Below are 14160 nucleotides of genomic sequence, written 5' to 3'. Positions count from 1 at the left end.
AGCCTGTTTAGTAGAGCTGGTAAGTCTGGGCCCTGCCCCCTAGGCCAGGTTGAAAGGGCCTTGCATTATAGTCCAAAGCAGGGGTCAGCAAACTTTTTCAGGAGGGGGCTGGTCCCCTGTCCCTCAGACATTGTGGGGGACCAGACCCACCCTCTCCCAAAAGCACCCCCCGAAAAGGAACTCCCCCCGCCGCCGCCACTCACACCACAGCCGCCAACGCTGCCTCGTCTTCGGCAGTGTCAGTATCGTCCTCTGTCTCGGCGGGGCACAGAGCCCATGCCACTGGCCTGGGCAGCAGAGGCAGCCTCCGTGCCGCCGCCGCCGCCTCCTCCTCACTGAGGCGGCCGAGTGGGAAGAGCCGAGCGGGAGGAGGCGGCGGCAGTGCAGAGGCCACGCCAGCGTTGCTGCGGAGGCCGCACCAGCGCCGCCACCTGCCCAGAGGCGTCCGTGGCTTCTGATGGGCTGCCCAAGCAGGCAGCAGGGTCTGCAAGGTTCGGGGGCCAGATTAATGAGCCCGACAGGCCGCATCCAGTCTGCGGGCCTTAGTTTGCAGACCCCTGGCTCACAGGCTATTCATTAAGAAATAAGGATTTGTTTTAAGTTTTTCATGTGTGCTAAAATTCAGTCTAAGGTGTGTGTTTTTTAAAAAAATTATTTAACCAACATAGTTAACAAACATGGATACACATGCTATAATGTTATTGTTTTAGTTAAATAAATTGTTTAAATTGTTATTAAGGAAATGATTATTTTTCTCCTTCCAATAAAGTACAGCTGAAAAGTTGCCCAGATATAAACAGTTAACTTACTAAACCTCACAATAATTTTATAATTATCTGTCAATGTATTTCTAATAGTATAACCAAATCAGTAATTTTTGATATAACTGTAAAAACTATTCTGAAAATTTATTATTCCAAAAATGAAACCTTCATCTGGTTGTAAATATTAATATTATACCAGCAAGAATGAGTCTTTCTGTAATAGATAGATATATATATATGCAGGTTTTGGTGTCCTCGGGTGTCTTCCCGTGTAAAAGTTGGGGTGTCTAGGCGACGTTTCGACGAGGTCTCACTCGTCATCTTCAGGCTGGTGCTTTCGGCTTCTTGTTACTGGAACAGAGCAGGATCTCAGTGTTTGAGTTCCTATAAATACTGTTGAGGAGGTGTGGTGTATAGCCTCCAATGTTCTGGGCAGAGAGGAGGTTCCCAGGCTAGTGTGCCTTTTCTTCTTTTGTTCCTTAATTACTTGAGGGATATCTTGAGTGATTTCTTGAGTGATTTCCTGAATCCCACTTAGGTGGGTCATTAGGTGTGGATTAGTTGCTAAAGCCTTCGTGTCTTGAACTCTTGAACTTTGTGAAGAGTTTTTCTGAGAAGATGGCTGTACTGCACTTGGTTGTGCTCTGGCTTGGCTTCGTGTATAGGGGCGAGCTGTGGTTTTGTGGCCTGTGCCAGCCAGATCTGTGTAGGGATTGCAGGGGGGTGCAGCATCCGGAGGTGCCACCCTGGTTTGGCTACTGGATGGTGTCTGTAATTTATCTGTGGAGAGGGTCTGGGTTTGGGTCTGGTGTGGTTGATTGGTGATGGCGTTCTGTGTGCCTCTGGATCTGGTGTCAGATTTTGTGGGGAGGGCTAATTTCCAGATGTCTGGCAAGCGGGATGTGTCGTCACGCTTGTTCATGTTGTGAGGGTGTTTCTCTACCTCCTTCCTTATATCAAGGGCACTACAGATAAAATTAGCAAAATCCTCCATAAACACAATATCAAAACAGCCTTTTGCACCAACCAAAAAATAGCCAATATCCTCAGAAACCCCAAGGATAAAATTCAGTTGGAAAACCAAGGGGTCTATGAAATACCCTGCAAAGTCTGCCCAGCCACGTACATTGGACAAACAAACAGACGAATAAATGCACGGATCGCAGAACACAAGAATGCCGTCAAAAAAGAAGAAAAAACTTCCTCTCTTTTCCAACACATGAAAGAAACAGGACACGAAATTAATTTTGCAGATTCCAAATTGCTCTTTAACATGGAACATCACCACAAGAGAATAATCATGGAAGCCATCGAGATAGAGAAACACCCTCACAACATGAACAAGCGTGACGACACATCCCGCTTGCCAGACATCTGGAAATTAGCCCTCCCCACAAAATCTGACACCAGATCCAGAGGCACACAGAACGCCATCACCAATCAACCACACCAGACCCAAACCCAGACCCTCTCCACAGATAAATTACAGACACCATCCAGTAGCCAAACCAGGGTGGCACCTCCGGATGCTGCACCCCCCTGCAATCCCTACACAGATCTGGCTGGCACAGGCCACAAAACCACAGCTCGCCCCTATACACGAAGCCAAGCCAGAGCACAACCAAGTGCAGTACAGCCATCTTCTCAGAAAAACTCTTCACAAAGTTCAAGAGTTCAAGACACGAAGGCTTTAGCAACTAATCCACACCTAATGACCCACCTAAGTGGGATTCAGGAAATCACTCAAGAAATCACTCAAGATATCCCTCAAGTAATTAAGGAACAAAAGAAGAAAAGGCACACTAGCCTGGGAACCTCCTCTCTGCCCAGAACATTGGAGGCTATACACCACACCTCCTCAACAGTATTTATAGGAACTCAAACACTGAGATCCTGCTCTGTTCCAGTAACAAGAAGCCGAAAGCACCAGCCTGAAGATGACGAGTGAGACCTCGTCGAAACGTCGCCTAGACACCCCAACTTTTACACGGGAAGACACCCGAGGACACCAAAACCTGCATTCCTGTACCCGTGAAAATCTACGAAAGCATATATATATATATATTACAGAATATATATATTGAATCAAGTCTTACTGACTAGTGATTTAAATTGATTTGATTTAAATCAAATTCACCCTGCTCACTAGTAAGTCATCTTGTTGTTTTCAGGTGCCTCTGAACCCCAGAGACAATATCTGTCCTTACCTTACAAAGTGTTCAAGCAAATGGTCACTAGGCTATAATAGCGATGCCACTGGCAACTGAATGTTTATGAAGCTCTCCAGGATATATACAGTACAGCACAAACCAATATTGATACAGTCTTTAATATACCCTTATGTGAACTGCATCTGAAGAAAATAACTATACACACCTCTACTCTTTTAAAACAGTTTTTTGTATCATGATAAAACAACCTTATGCAAATCAAGGTGTTCTTATGTGCAGGAAAGACCACATTAAACCACTGCTTTTTCCTGAATGTGAAGACTATTTGAAAGTTTGTGGAACTTGTACCCTTTTCTTAAAAAGTGGGTTACCAGTTCAGAATAAGGTTTGAACTTTTTTTTTTAAAGTAGCACATTCACTGCCCCATCCAGAATGAATGAGGAAGGTACAGTTTTTCACATATTTTTGTCTTTGTCTTGGCTTATGTTCTGTCTTCTTAAAGGGTTGTGAAGCAGGAAGCAAAATAGTACAAAATAAGAGCATGTTATGATTATGATACTGGATGTTCTAGGTTTTTTAATGCATGCTTCAAAGTACTTGTTGGTTATGGCTTTCAACTAATTGTACCATTCCACTTAGTGAAATAGCATTGTAGTGTGAATTGTATTTACTTTCCTATGTGAACCAGACTCAACCAGCTCCAGAAGTGTTCTGAACTAGCCACTGAAACCCTTACTGCCTTGAATCACAGCAACTTCACTCAAAATCAAATTGGAACCGAACAAAAGAATTCATTGGTTTGACTCTCCAGTTGAAATAGGTATATAAAAGTTCTAAAAAGCCATATTGAAAAGGGACAAGAAAAGCTTCTTTTATAATTACTACCATTTAGAATCAAGCATTAAGTTTATCAATAAATACAAATGCATTCTTCATGATGCAACAACAAAAACGACAAATTATGCCATATGTATTGAATTTACTGCAATGAAGGAGGTGTTAACCTATGTATAGTAATGTAAAGCAGCATACAATTATTGCAATGTGAATACAATTTAAATAACTTAATACTGTTACCAACTAAAACTCAAACTCAAACTTTTGAAATGTAATACAGGTTATTTACAACTGGATAACATTACAATCACCATATATTATGCAAATTGAAATTTAACATGGCACCAAGGTGAGAATGCCCAAGATGGTGCTCAATCAATGCAATTTAAAAACAGAAACAGCAAGATTAAAAATAAAAACAGAGAAAGCGCACAGCAGATAAAGGACTAGCTCCAGACTAAGCTGTACTTAGTTCAATGAAATCAGTGGGACTTAAATTAGTCATGATTTAACTTCCCACAATGATTTCAATGGAATGTAAGTGAAGTCACATAACTCTAACCATTTAAAAAGGGGGTAGGGCTCAGAAATCCAGCATGCCATAAGCCCACTAAAACCAAATAGGCACAGAGGATATGATCTCTGTTCCCTAGAATGTACCAGTATCCTATGCACAGCTACATATACACACATACAAATTTTGGTCATGGACACATTTTAAAAGCACAACTTGAAAAACATAAGGTGTGAAGAGGGAGACGCCCTCAAAATTGTTGTTGATGGTTTTATAGAAGTGAAATAAAACAAGTTTCTCGAGCAGGCAGAAAAGCTGGATTGGCTGTGTTCCACTTGCCAAGGTTAGAATGTGTAAATATCATATTACCACAGCTAAAGCTTAATAGAAAGACCATAAGTGTTGTGACTTTCAACAATAGGCATGCTACGTAAGATTAAGGTAATTCTCATGGTTACCTTGACTAATAAAGCATACATTGAAGCATACATAGTTTGAAGGCAAAGGAGCTCTAAAGCAGAAAAAGCATGCCCTCAAGTCCAAAGTTTGTGCTCTCATATACAGTATATGAATGAATTTATAAGCCACACTTTCAATAAAAAATATAGAAAGGGGGAATACAACATCAAAAATGATATACATAAGCATAATTTAAAACATCAATAAATTATGACAGGATTAAAAAGGAAGTTGATGTTGCAAAGGCCTGTCCAAATATGAAACTCTTCAAAGAGACATCTTAATGAAAGTAAGGATGGCTGTCACCAACGACTGCTGGTAGGGAGTTCTACCGGGCAGGGTCTGCCGCACTAAACAAATGGTCCTTTCTGATGGCCAGCTGAATCTCAGTGGTATGGGGAACCACCAAAAGTCTTCCATCAGAGCACTCACAGCAGCCCCAGCTCCCAGACCCTCTAGGCTGGGTTGATGCTGCTGGGTAAGATACGCTCCCCTATCTTGGTAATGCATACCAGGCCAGCATCCTCGTGATTAAGGAATAGAAAGCAGTGATAAGATGCAGGAGAACCCACAAACTACAAACCTATTCCTTCAGGGGGAGCACAACCTCATGCAGTAAGAAGAACCAACTACTAACAGCATCATTGTCTTGTCAGGATTGAGCTTCAGTTAACTGGCCTTCATCCAGTCCACTAATGAAGCCAGGCATCAATTCAACACATCCACTGACTCACTGCCTGAAGATTAACAGGAGAGATAGAGCTGAATGCCATCAGCACACTGAAAACAAAGCAGTCCCAAACAGTGGATGATCCCATTCCACAGTTAGACCTAGATTTTAGACAGGTGTTCAAAATTAGACAGGGGCATTTTGAACCTGGCTATTGGCCAACTGCGACCAAGTGAAGATGTGCCGGTACAAATGGGCTATAAGGACATAGTGGTCCAGCTTCAGATCATGATTTAGCACTCAGGTGTACAACCTGTAACCTGCAACCTAGTTTCATTATACTAACGAAAACTCATAAAGGAAAGGAGGGCAAAGCAAAATGGATGGAATCATGGAAGGAGGGAAATTCCATTCCAAGTAATTAGTTCAGACCTACTATAAAAGCAATCTGTTCCACTCTGAGCAGCCTGCATGGTGAGGAGCATAAGAGAGAAAATGGATGGCTCTACCTATTTTTGGCTCAGGCCATGCCTACACCTGGCAGCAATCCCATTCACTACCAGCAAACAGCCTCCAACGGATTACCACCAAGAGGATGCAGTCCTCAACAGAAAAAAAGGATCACCACCCATGGTTTAGCATTAGCAGACCTGCCACAGTAAACCTGGGGCTCACATGGCCCCAGTTAATCAAACTGTAGTTTGTTGCAACTGTCATTCTGGTTTTCTTGCAGTAAAAAGTTAGAATTAACTAGAGTTTCCAAGTGTGGATGTATTATGCAACAATGTTCATTCAAAACCAAAATTGGAAGCTTTTGATCTCTTCTCCTCATGAGCATGGTAAAGGGGAGACTGAGAGAAATAGGATAGCCATCTATAAGGCTATCACATGGAGCATGGAGCAAGCTTGTTATCTCCTCTCTGAAGGCTAGGACCAATGGATCCAAGTTACAAGAAAGGAGATTCTGATTAAACACGAGAACAACTTTCTGACAGTAAGAGCTGTTCGACTGTGCAACAGTCTCAAAAGAGGTGGCGTACATTCCTTCCTTGGAGGTTTTTAAGCAGAGGTTGGATGACCAGGGAGATAGTCCATTCCAACACTACAATTCCACCCTACAGAAATCCAGGAGGCAGTGGCAGGGAGAAAAACTGCTGTGATTAGAAAGACAATTGCTCCCTCTCCCACTTATCAGATGATCAATTAGATGGGGGAGGGTACATTTGCATACCCACTATGCCACTGGACTGGGTGGAGAGACTGGAAACCCCTTTGCTCAGTGTCAGTTATGAGAAATCACAATTGCTGGAGCTCTGCACACTTTATCTCCCAAGTGGCAGTGCTGCCACCAGTGAAAGATGGGGTCTGGCCACCAAGGAAAACCAGATCAGGCCATTGCATACACCACCCATGGCATACAGAACCTAGCAGTATAAGGGGGTGTACTACTGCAAAAAGGAAATCCTAAAGCAAGTGAGGAAGGCATGGGGCAAAGCATTTATAGCCCTGTCAGGGGAATTCTGCCAATTTGGAGTTCTACTTACTGTAACCTTCTAAACCAGAGGTCAGCAACCTAAGGTCCATGGATCAGAAGCGGCCCATGAGGATTGCTTAACCGGTCCATGAGTCGCCCCCGAACCGAGCTGTCCGCTTGGCGAGTTCCCGTGCGCTGTGCTAAACCAGCGCAGCGCAGTGACTCTCTTCTGTGGCTCCAGAAATTGCTTCTGCGCATGCCCAGACACCGGAAATTGCTTCTGTGCAGATGCAATTTTTGGCATCTGGGCATGCTCAGAAGTGATTTCCAGCACCACAGACATGCGCAGATGCAATTTTCAGCATCGCACTGTGCCAGTCCAGCCCACGGAGGATCTCCGCGGGAGTGATCCGGCCCATGCCCAGTAAGCCTTGCCGCGACCCCTGTTCTAACCCTAAGTGCTGGTGATAATCTGGGGATGTGGAATATGAGTATGAATACTCATTTCTCACACAGCATTGACAGAAGCCTAACTTTTGTGGGACGATGGGTGGAAAATATTTGATCTTCAAGGCAGCTACATTACTGCAGCTTAATTCTTGAGGACAAAGCAAGACAATTCTGTTTATATAGACACATTTTGCTTGTATTCATGCTATAAATGTTTTAAGAAGCAAGAAGTCTTTTTAGTGTGTTTTTTGAAGAAAAATGTCTAATTGGTTGGAAGCAGGTGAAACTGATATTTCTGTTGCAAAATTCTGGGTGTAGCTCCTGAGCAAGGAATTTAGTCTTGCAACACATTTATGTTTGACACCCCTGCTGCAGACTGAATGTGGGAAGGGAAAGAGAACTTGAAGTCATAACAATAGAGCATGAAACCACCCAAAACAGAAATTCTCAGCCCCCTGAATTCTAGAGTTTATGCATTAACTGCTTCCATGCTTCCAAAGATCAACAAAAATCAACTCCCAGTCCATACAAATGTACAGTATAACTAGTATATAGAAAGCAGAACTAAAGTTTACATTTAAACTTAAAGTTTAATTAAATTAAAGTTTCTTGCAAGTCCATCGGCTACATTTCAAGAAAGCAAACACTGGTCCCATTTCCTCCCACTCTACTTCTACACCAAACAGGACAGGATTCTAACTCATCCTGCAAAGAATTATGGCAGACTACTGCCAACATATAAACCCCTGACACGGAAGGCATAGTTAAAATTATAAGGATGCATGAATCAGTCTAACCACCTTTTACACCAAGAGCACAAGAGGTAGAATACTGGTAATAGGAAAGATAAGGAAAGGACCCTTGATGACAGAGCATTTTGCATAAGCTCAGCCTCCGAATATAACAACATATTGCTCACTTTGCTTTTTGACTCCAACTGAAAATGTACCTATTTTACACCAAGAGCACAAGAGGTAGAATACTGGTAATAGGAAAGATAAGGAAAGGACCCTTGATGACAGAGCATTTTGCATAAGCTCAGCCTCCGAATATAACAACATATTGCTCACTTTGCTTTTTGACTCCAACTGAAAATGTACCTATTCATCCAGGCTTTTATAGCAGAACAGAACTCAATTAATCCTTCAGCAATTAAACACTCTGTAATATATCCTTTCAGAGGTTATACTGACTTGCTTAAGAGCTTAGAGGTTTTTATCATTTGTAACTCCCTCTAAGATCAGTGATGAAGTGCAAGCTAGAAATTTACTATACAGGCATCTCCCTGTGGGAGTTGCATTCTGGATCATCGTATGCATTAGTGGAGCACATGTAAACCTACCATAAGCCTACCCCGCCCCCGCCCCATTCCAACCCTATTCCGCGGCCAAAAACTCCCCATTCCACCAGTAGCGCACCAATTGAACACATACAAAATGGTCGCCACCTGTATAAATATAGAACCCTTATAGGCAGTGCTATTTTTCTAGAAAAAGAGGTGCTGGAACTCACCATGAATGCCACCCTTGCTCTCTTATAATAGCAATGGTGCCAGAGAGGTGCCAGAACTGAGTTCTGGTGAGTTCCAGCTGAAAAAAGCCCTGCTTATAGATAGATACACTTTCCCAGGGCCCCAAGACACAAACACCCAAAATGACTTTCTTATTCTGCTCTGGGGATGCACAGGTTCAAATGAAGACTGCTATAAAAGCATGCATCATCATCATCACATCTCATTATCAACTTCCTATTAAAAATAGCACTGGCTAGTCAAACCTTCCTCCTTCCATAGGAAGTAGGGGGCCTCTCTCATATACATGTTCAGTATGCATTAAGCAGAAAAGCTGACCCTGACTGGCAGGCACTTCACTTTTAACCATTAATAGTGTTGCACAGAATAGGAGGTGGGGATCATGCCTAGGTGGGGACATTCGGATCAGCTCATTATTAATGAACACCTAGCTCACCACTCCAACTTTTCACCTATAGGATCACAAACTGGGCACACACAGCAGAAACAAAAAGTGCAAGCAGCACTGCCTTGCAATTCCTTGAGTTGAGTGACCATTTTCTCAACCCTCCATCCTTCTCCTAACAGAAGAAGAGTGTGGAGAGTATGGCTGAAGAATAAGAACCACTTTCTCTCAGTTGCTCATTACCACCTATGGAGCTGGCAAGCATTATGCATTACAGTCCCTGTGTCTTTTTAGGCTCTTTTGAGGCAGCTCTTCAACAAGATTCCCAGTGCAATGCAGACCAGCAACAATGGATAGTATGCATCCAACCATTCCTCTGTACAGTTGCCACACTCATTTCCTCACAAGGCTCCTGCACCTTTACAAATCTTTTTTTATTTATTTTTTGCATCATGGTATTGTTGAACAGTGGGCAGTTTACAAATTATTTAAATAAATAATTTGGCTGTATTCAACTACAGTGGTACCTCAGGTTAAGAACTTAATTTGTTCCAGAGGTCCGTTCTTAACCTAAAGCACCACTTTAGCTAATGGGGCCTCCCGCTGCCGCCACACCGCCGCTGCGCAATTTCTGTCCTCATCCTGAAGCAAAGTTCTTAACCCGAGGTACTATTTCTGGGTTAGCAGAGTCTGTAACCTGAAGCGTATGTAACCTGAAGCATCTGTAACCCAAGCTACCACTGTAAAAACTTGTGCTAGCTGGTGCCAGTGAAACAAGTCCCACTAGTGCAACAGTGAGACTAGTGCACCCCCTGACAACTCCTCCCTTGCACCCCTCAAATTAGCTCTAAGGGGTCAAGAGATCCCCAAAACAGCATGCAGGGAAAGAAGGAAGATAATTCCATCAGGGAGCAGAAATACTTGTGCAGACAGAGCAATCTCCTTATTGCTACTTTCAAATAAACCCATTGTCCAGTGCATAAGTCAACTCTTCCAAGAGAGATCTACACCTACACTATGGCATCAAATTGTTAACAAGTTCCAATACCCATTTCACACCAGGAATTTTGCAGTTCCAATCACCGAGTACCTTAACAGCACTTCAGGTGGTTTCTTCCATCCTACTGTTTAATGTTTGACTTTTTGTGAAATGAACAAGTTCAGGTAGTACAATACTATGTATTTGTCCTGGCTCTCCCCAACTGATGCAGAGCTGGAACTCATGACTCCAGTTTTGCCAAAGGCATTCAGATTAGAATGGTAGAGAAGACACATCAAAAATTGCAAGGATTAGCAGTTACATGAGAGGTGGAAGGCATGGCTAGTTTGCGGGCTAAGATGCTGAACCAGAAAGCCACATGCCCCTGCACCTTTCTTTTGAAGGACGGGGTGAGCACAGAATGTAGTCTGGAAGGCAGCTGGAGTCCCAAGCAAATAGGCACTCCTTTTAGTGGGCTGGCAAAGTGAGGTTTGTGCATACTGGCTTCTCGTGTCCTAGTGGTAGAGGCAGGGCGGGTTCCAGCGCAGCATCAGATTTAGTCCGAGTTGCTTCCTGTGGAGGGGAATGAAGGCTCCTATATAACAGGAGGAAGTGTCAGAGGTGGCTCACCAGCTGGAAAAGTTATGGGAGGAGTGTCTGGAAGGTAGGCAATGAGAGACACAGATCAAACTCCCCAAGCTCCTCCCACTCCTCAGGGTTTGACTACCTGCGCCATTGAACCTCCAAGGCTCGCATTACAGTATTCAACATATGAGGTTATTAGCCTAAAATCTATACTGACCTCATGTATAATTTGATATATTTTCTATTCCCCCCACCCAAATGGGACTAATTCTTCCACTACTACTACATTGGCACATTAACATGAAAATAGATTTAGTTTTCTAAATCCATAAATATATGTATAAGATTTTAGCTAATAAGAACATAGTGAAGGAATGAGTACACATAAATAGTGTGCAATGGAGCTTTTCCATATTTTAAGTACTTCTCGTGCCTATGAGTAAGGATGTGTATTACACAACGGGGGGGGGGGGAGAGAATTATAAACAGCAAGTCAAAAACCTACCATTAAGCAGATCTTGGAATATTCTAAGCAATTGTTCGTCAGCAGAATAGTGTTAGAAAGAGCCCTAGTATGCTGCAAACATGTATTTTACAGATTAAAAGGCAATATAGCAATCAGGCCAGAAGGCTGTAACAACTTTGAATAAGCAAGCCAGCATTCAACAAGTCAAGGCTAGAAAAGGAGGTGGTGAGATACGCAGTAAAAGCATGGCTGTGATAAATGAAAATCTTTGCTATGTAGCAAATCTATCTAGATACGAGTCTACAATCTAACAAGAAAAAAACCTAAGCCAATGTTTCCCACTAGCAAAGAACTTCTGAGAAAAAAACTTAACAAAAGGTACATTAATGGGAGGCAGAGAGAGACAGGCAGACACTTAAACACAGCAAAATTTGGATCTTTCTGACCTTCATACACCAACTAAGGAAATGAATATAGAATTATATTGTTCTGCAAATGGAAACTATAGAAGCAGATATGGCTGTTGTGGTAGAAGTGAGTGTGGTGATTAATGTTGGCTTAGCAACAGGGAAGACTGGGTTCAGATCTCTGCTCATCCACAAAAGTCAACACAAAACAGCCAAGGCTGTGTACACACAGTATACATTTAAAGCACCCTCCTACCCTCAAAGAATTCTGGGCACTGTAGTTTACTCCTCAGAATCCCCACCAGCCCTTAAACTACAGTGCTGAAAATTCTTTGAGGGAAAGCATGTGTTTTAAAGGTAGTGTGTAGACAGCACAAGTCACTAAATTTTAGCCAGCCAGATCTCTCTCAGGGGGTTGCGATGAAAACAAAATGAAACGGGCCTTTGTAAGCTGCACGAAATCAAGGCCTTTGAGTGATGGGCCACAAATGTAATATTAAAATGGACTAGGATATGAGAGAGTTAAGGGCATGAGTGCTAGAGAGAAAGATGAGTATCATTTTAAATAGATCAGGCTGGAAGGCATGCCAGTATGTTATTTGAGCCCCTTAGATACATGTACAACACCGAGTGATATCAAACTGTCCATGTTAAATTAAATGGTGCCTTCTGGTGGGGTCCTGCAATATCGGACACTGGGATGGAAGAAACCCTTTTTTATGTCAGAAATAGAACAAGCTCCCATTAGCAGCATTCCCAGAGACCCCTAGTTGGCCCCCACTGGAAAGGGGGGGGGGCGGACCTTTGCTCTGAGACCCACCAGGGCTCTTCCTAGTGCTCCCAGTGTAGTAGTGTATTTCAGCCACGGCCATGTAGGGCAAAGGGGTACCACTTTGTCCAATCTGCGCAGCCGCCTGCGGAGGAGTACATAAAGGTGCAAGCACAGAACGCCGAAATGCATGTATAGATATAGAGATATATGTATATGTATGTGTGTGTGTTGTCTGCTTGCACCTTTATACACCGTGTGTGTGCGCGTGCAGGGAGCTGGCGAGCAGAGCCGCACGGCATAATAAAGGGGGCGTGCGTGCATGTGCCGGGGGGGGGGGCCTTTCAGCACACGAGTATACCGGAAAAGGAGAGGAGGAGAAATGTGGCGGTGGAGGGGGGGTGGAGAGGAAAAACGACTCGCTGCCACCTGTTAGGCCTGAGCCACAGAGTAAACCTGGGAAAGGAGGAGGAGGAGCCAGGAGGTACCAGGAGGTAAAGGGGAAAGCGGGTGGGGAGGAGTGAGCAGCAGCAACACCACTCCCCCCCGCCGTTTCCTAGCAGGCGGGCGCGCACACTGCCGCCACACACGCGCGCACGGGGGGGAGGGGAGGGGGGAAGCAACGCCCTCCGGCCCGTATTCCCTCAGCCACACACGCACCCTGTCACCACCACGCCGGAAGCCTTTGAGAAAGAGAGAGAGGGCCACGGCGGGGCCACGCCATCCCCACCCACCCACCTCCGTCCCTCATGCCGCCATAGTGCCTCTCCCGCCCCCCAGCCTGTCACCCTCACCAAAGAGGGGGACTCGCCCCCTCAGAAAACGTTAAGGCTGAGGGCGGCGAAGGGAAGGCCGCCGCGCTTGAGGCACCCACCTGCTCGCGTAGTTTGAGGAAAACCATGGCGAGGCCGCCGCCGCCGCTACTACTACCCCGCCTCCTCACGGGCCACCGCTGCTATTCCTCGCCGCCGCCAACGACTCCTTCCCTCGGCAGCCCCGCCTCCTCAGCGCCTGGGCCGCTCAGCCCGTGCTCGGCAGGCCACGCCCACGGCCACGCCCCCGCCTCCTGGCGCGGCGGCGACGGCGGCTGCCTCTGCTGCGAGGCGCGCGGATGGGGCCGGGCGGGGGCGAGAGCGTGAGGTACCTCTTCGCCCCGCCCCCTCTCCTCTTCCACTCCTGTCCGCTAAAACACACACACACACAGAGTATCTCTCTCTTTCAATCTTGCCCTTTCACTAAAGGGTATAATGTGGCACGGAGAGAGAGTCGATTTGATCCGCCCCTCCCCTTTCTTCTCCCTAACACCCTCCCGATGAGGGTCGCGACGCCCGTCACTCACCACCAAAAGGCGGCGGTGATTGGGCGCGGGGCGCGGCGCGGCGAGCGCCGAGGCTGATTGGAAGGCAGGTTGGCGTGTGCGGGTGGGAGTGCGCGTGTGATTGGCAGGAATGAAGGTGAGGGAGAGAGGAGGGTCGGCACAGAGACAGAGTGCGCGCGCTGGGCGCGAAAGATGTGCCAGTGGCTTCTGGGAGAAGGAGGGCTGGGGAAATGAGATTAGTGAGGGCAAGGTGGAGGTGTGTCGCCCTTTCCTGGCCTTCACCGTGGAACCCTTTATAATGTATTATTGCCTGCAGCCTCCCTATCCAGGTTTAGGCAGAGTCCGATTCATATCTCTGCAGCTGATTCGTTATAGTTAGTG

General features: G+C 45.2%; 1 protein-coding gene across 1 annotated transcript in view; it reads right to left on the bottom strand.

Annotated features, from left to right (window-relative positions):
* The window catches only part of ANKRD28 (ankyrin repeat domain 28), an 87600-nt gene extending 73803 nt beyond the window's left edge, over nucleotides 1-13797 (bottom strand). The window contains exon 1 of the mRNA XM_083404683.1: nucleotides 13336-13797. Within this exon, the coding sequence (XP_083260809.1) occupies nucleotides 13336-13362 (27 nt within the window). The 5' untranslated portion in view covers nucleotides 13363-13797. The remainder of the gene's footprint in view (nucleotides 1-13335) is intronic.
* Between the last annotated feature and the right edge of the window lie 363 nt (nucleotides 13798-14160).

This window comes from Podarcis tiliguerta (assembly GCF_965153285.1).
Source record: "Podarcis tiliguerta genome assembly, chromosome: 12".
Taxonomy (NCBI): domain Eukaryota; kingdom Metazoa; phylum Chordata; class Lepidosauria; order Squamata; family Lacertidae; genus Podarcis; species Podarcis tiliguerta.
Note: the sequence above shows the minus strand (reverse complement) of the source record. Positions and strands in the feature narration are given on the sequence as shown.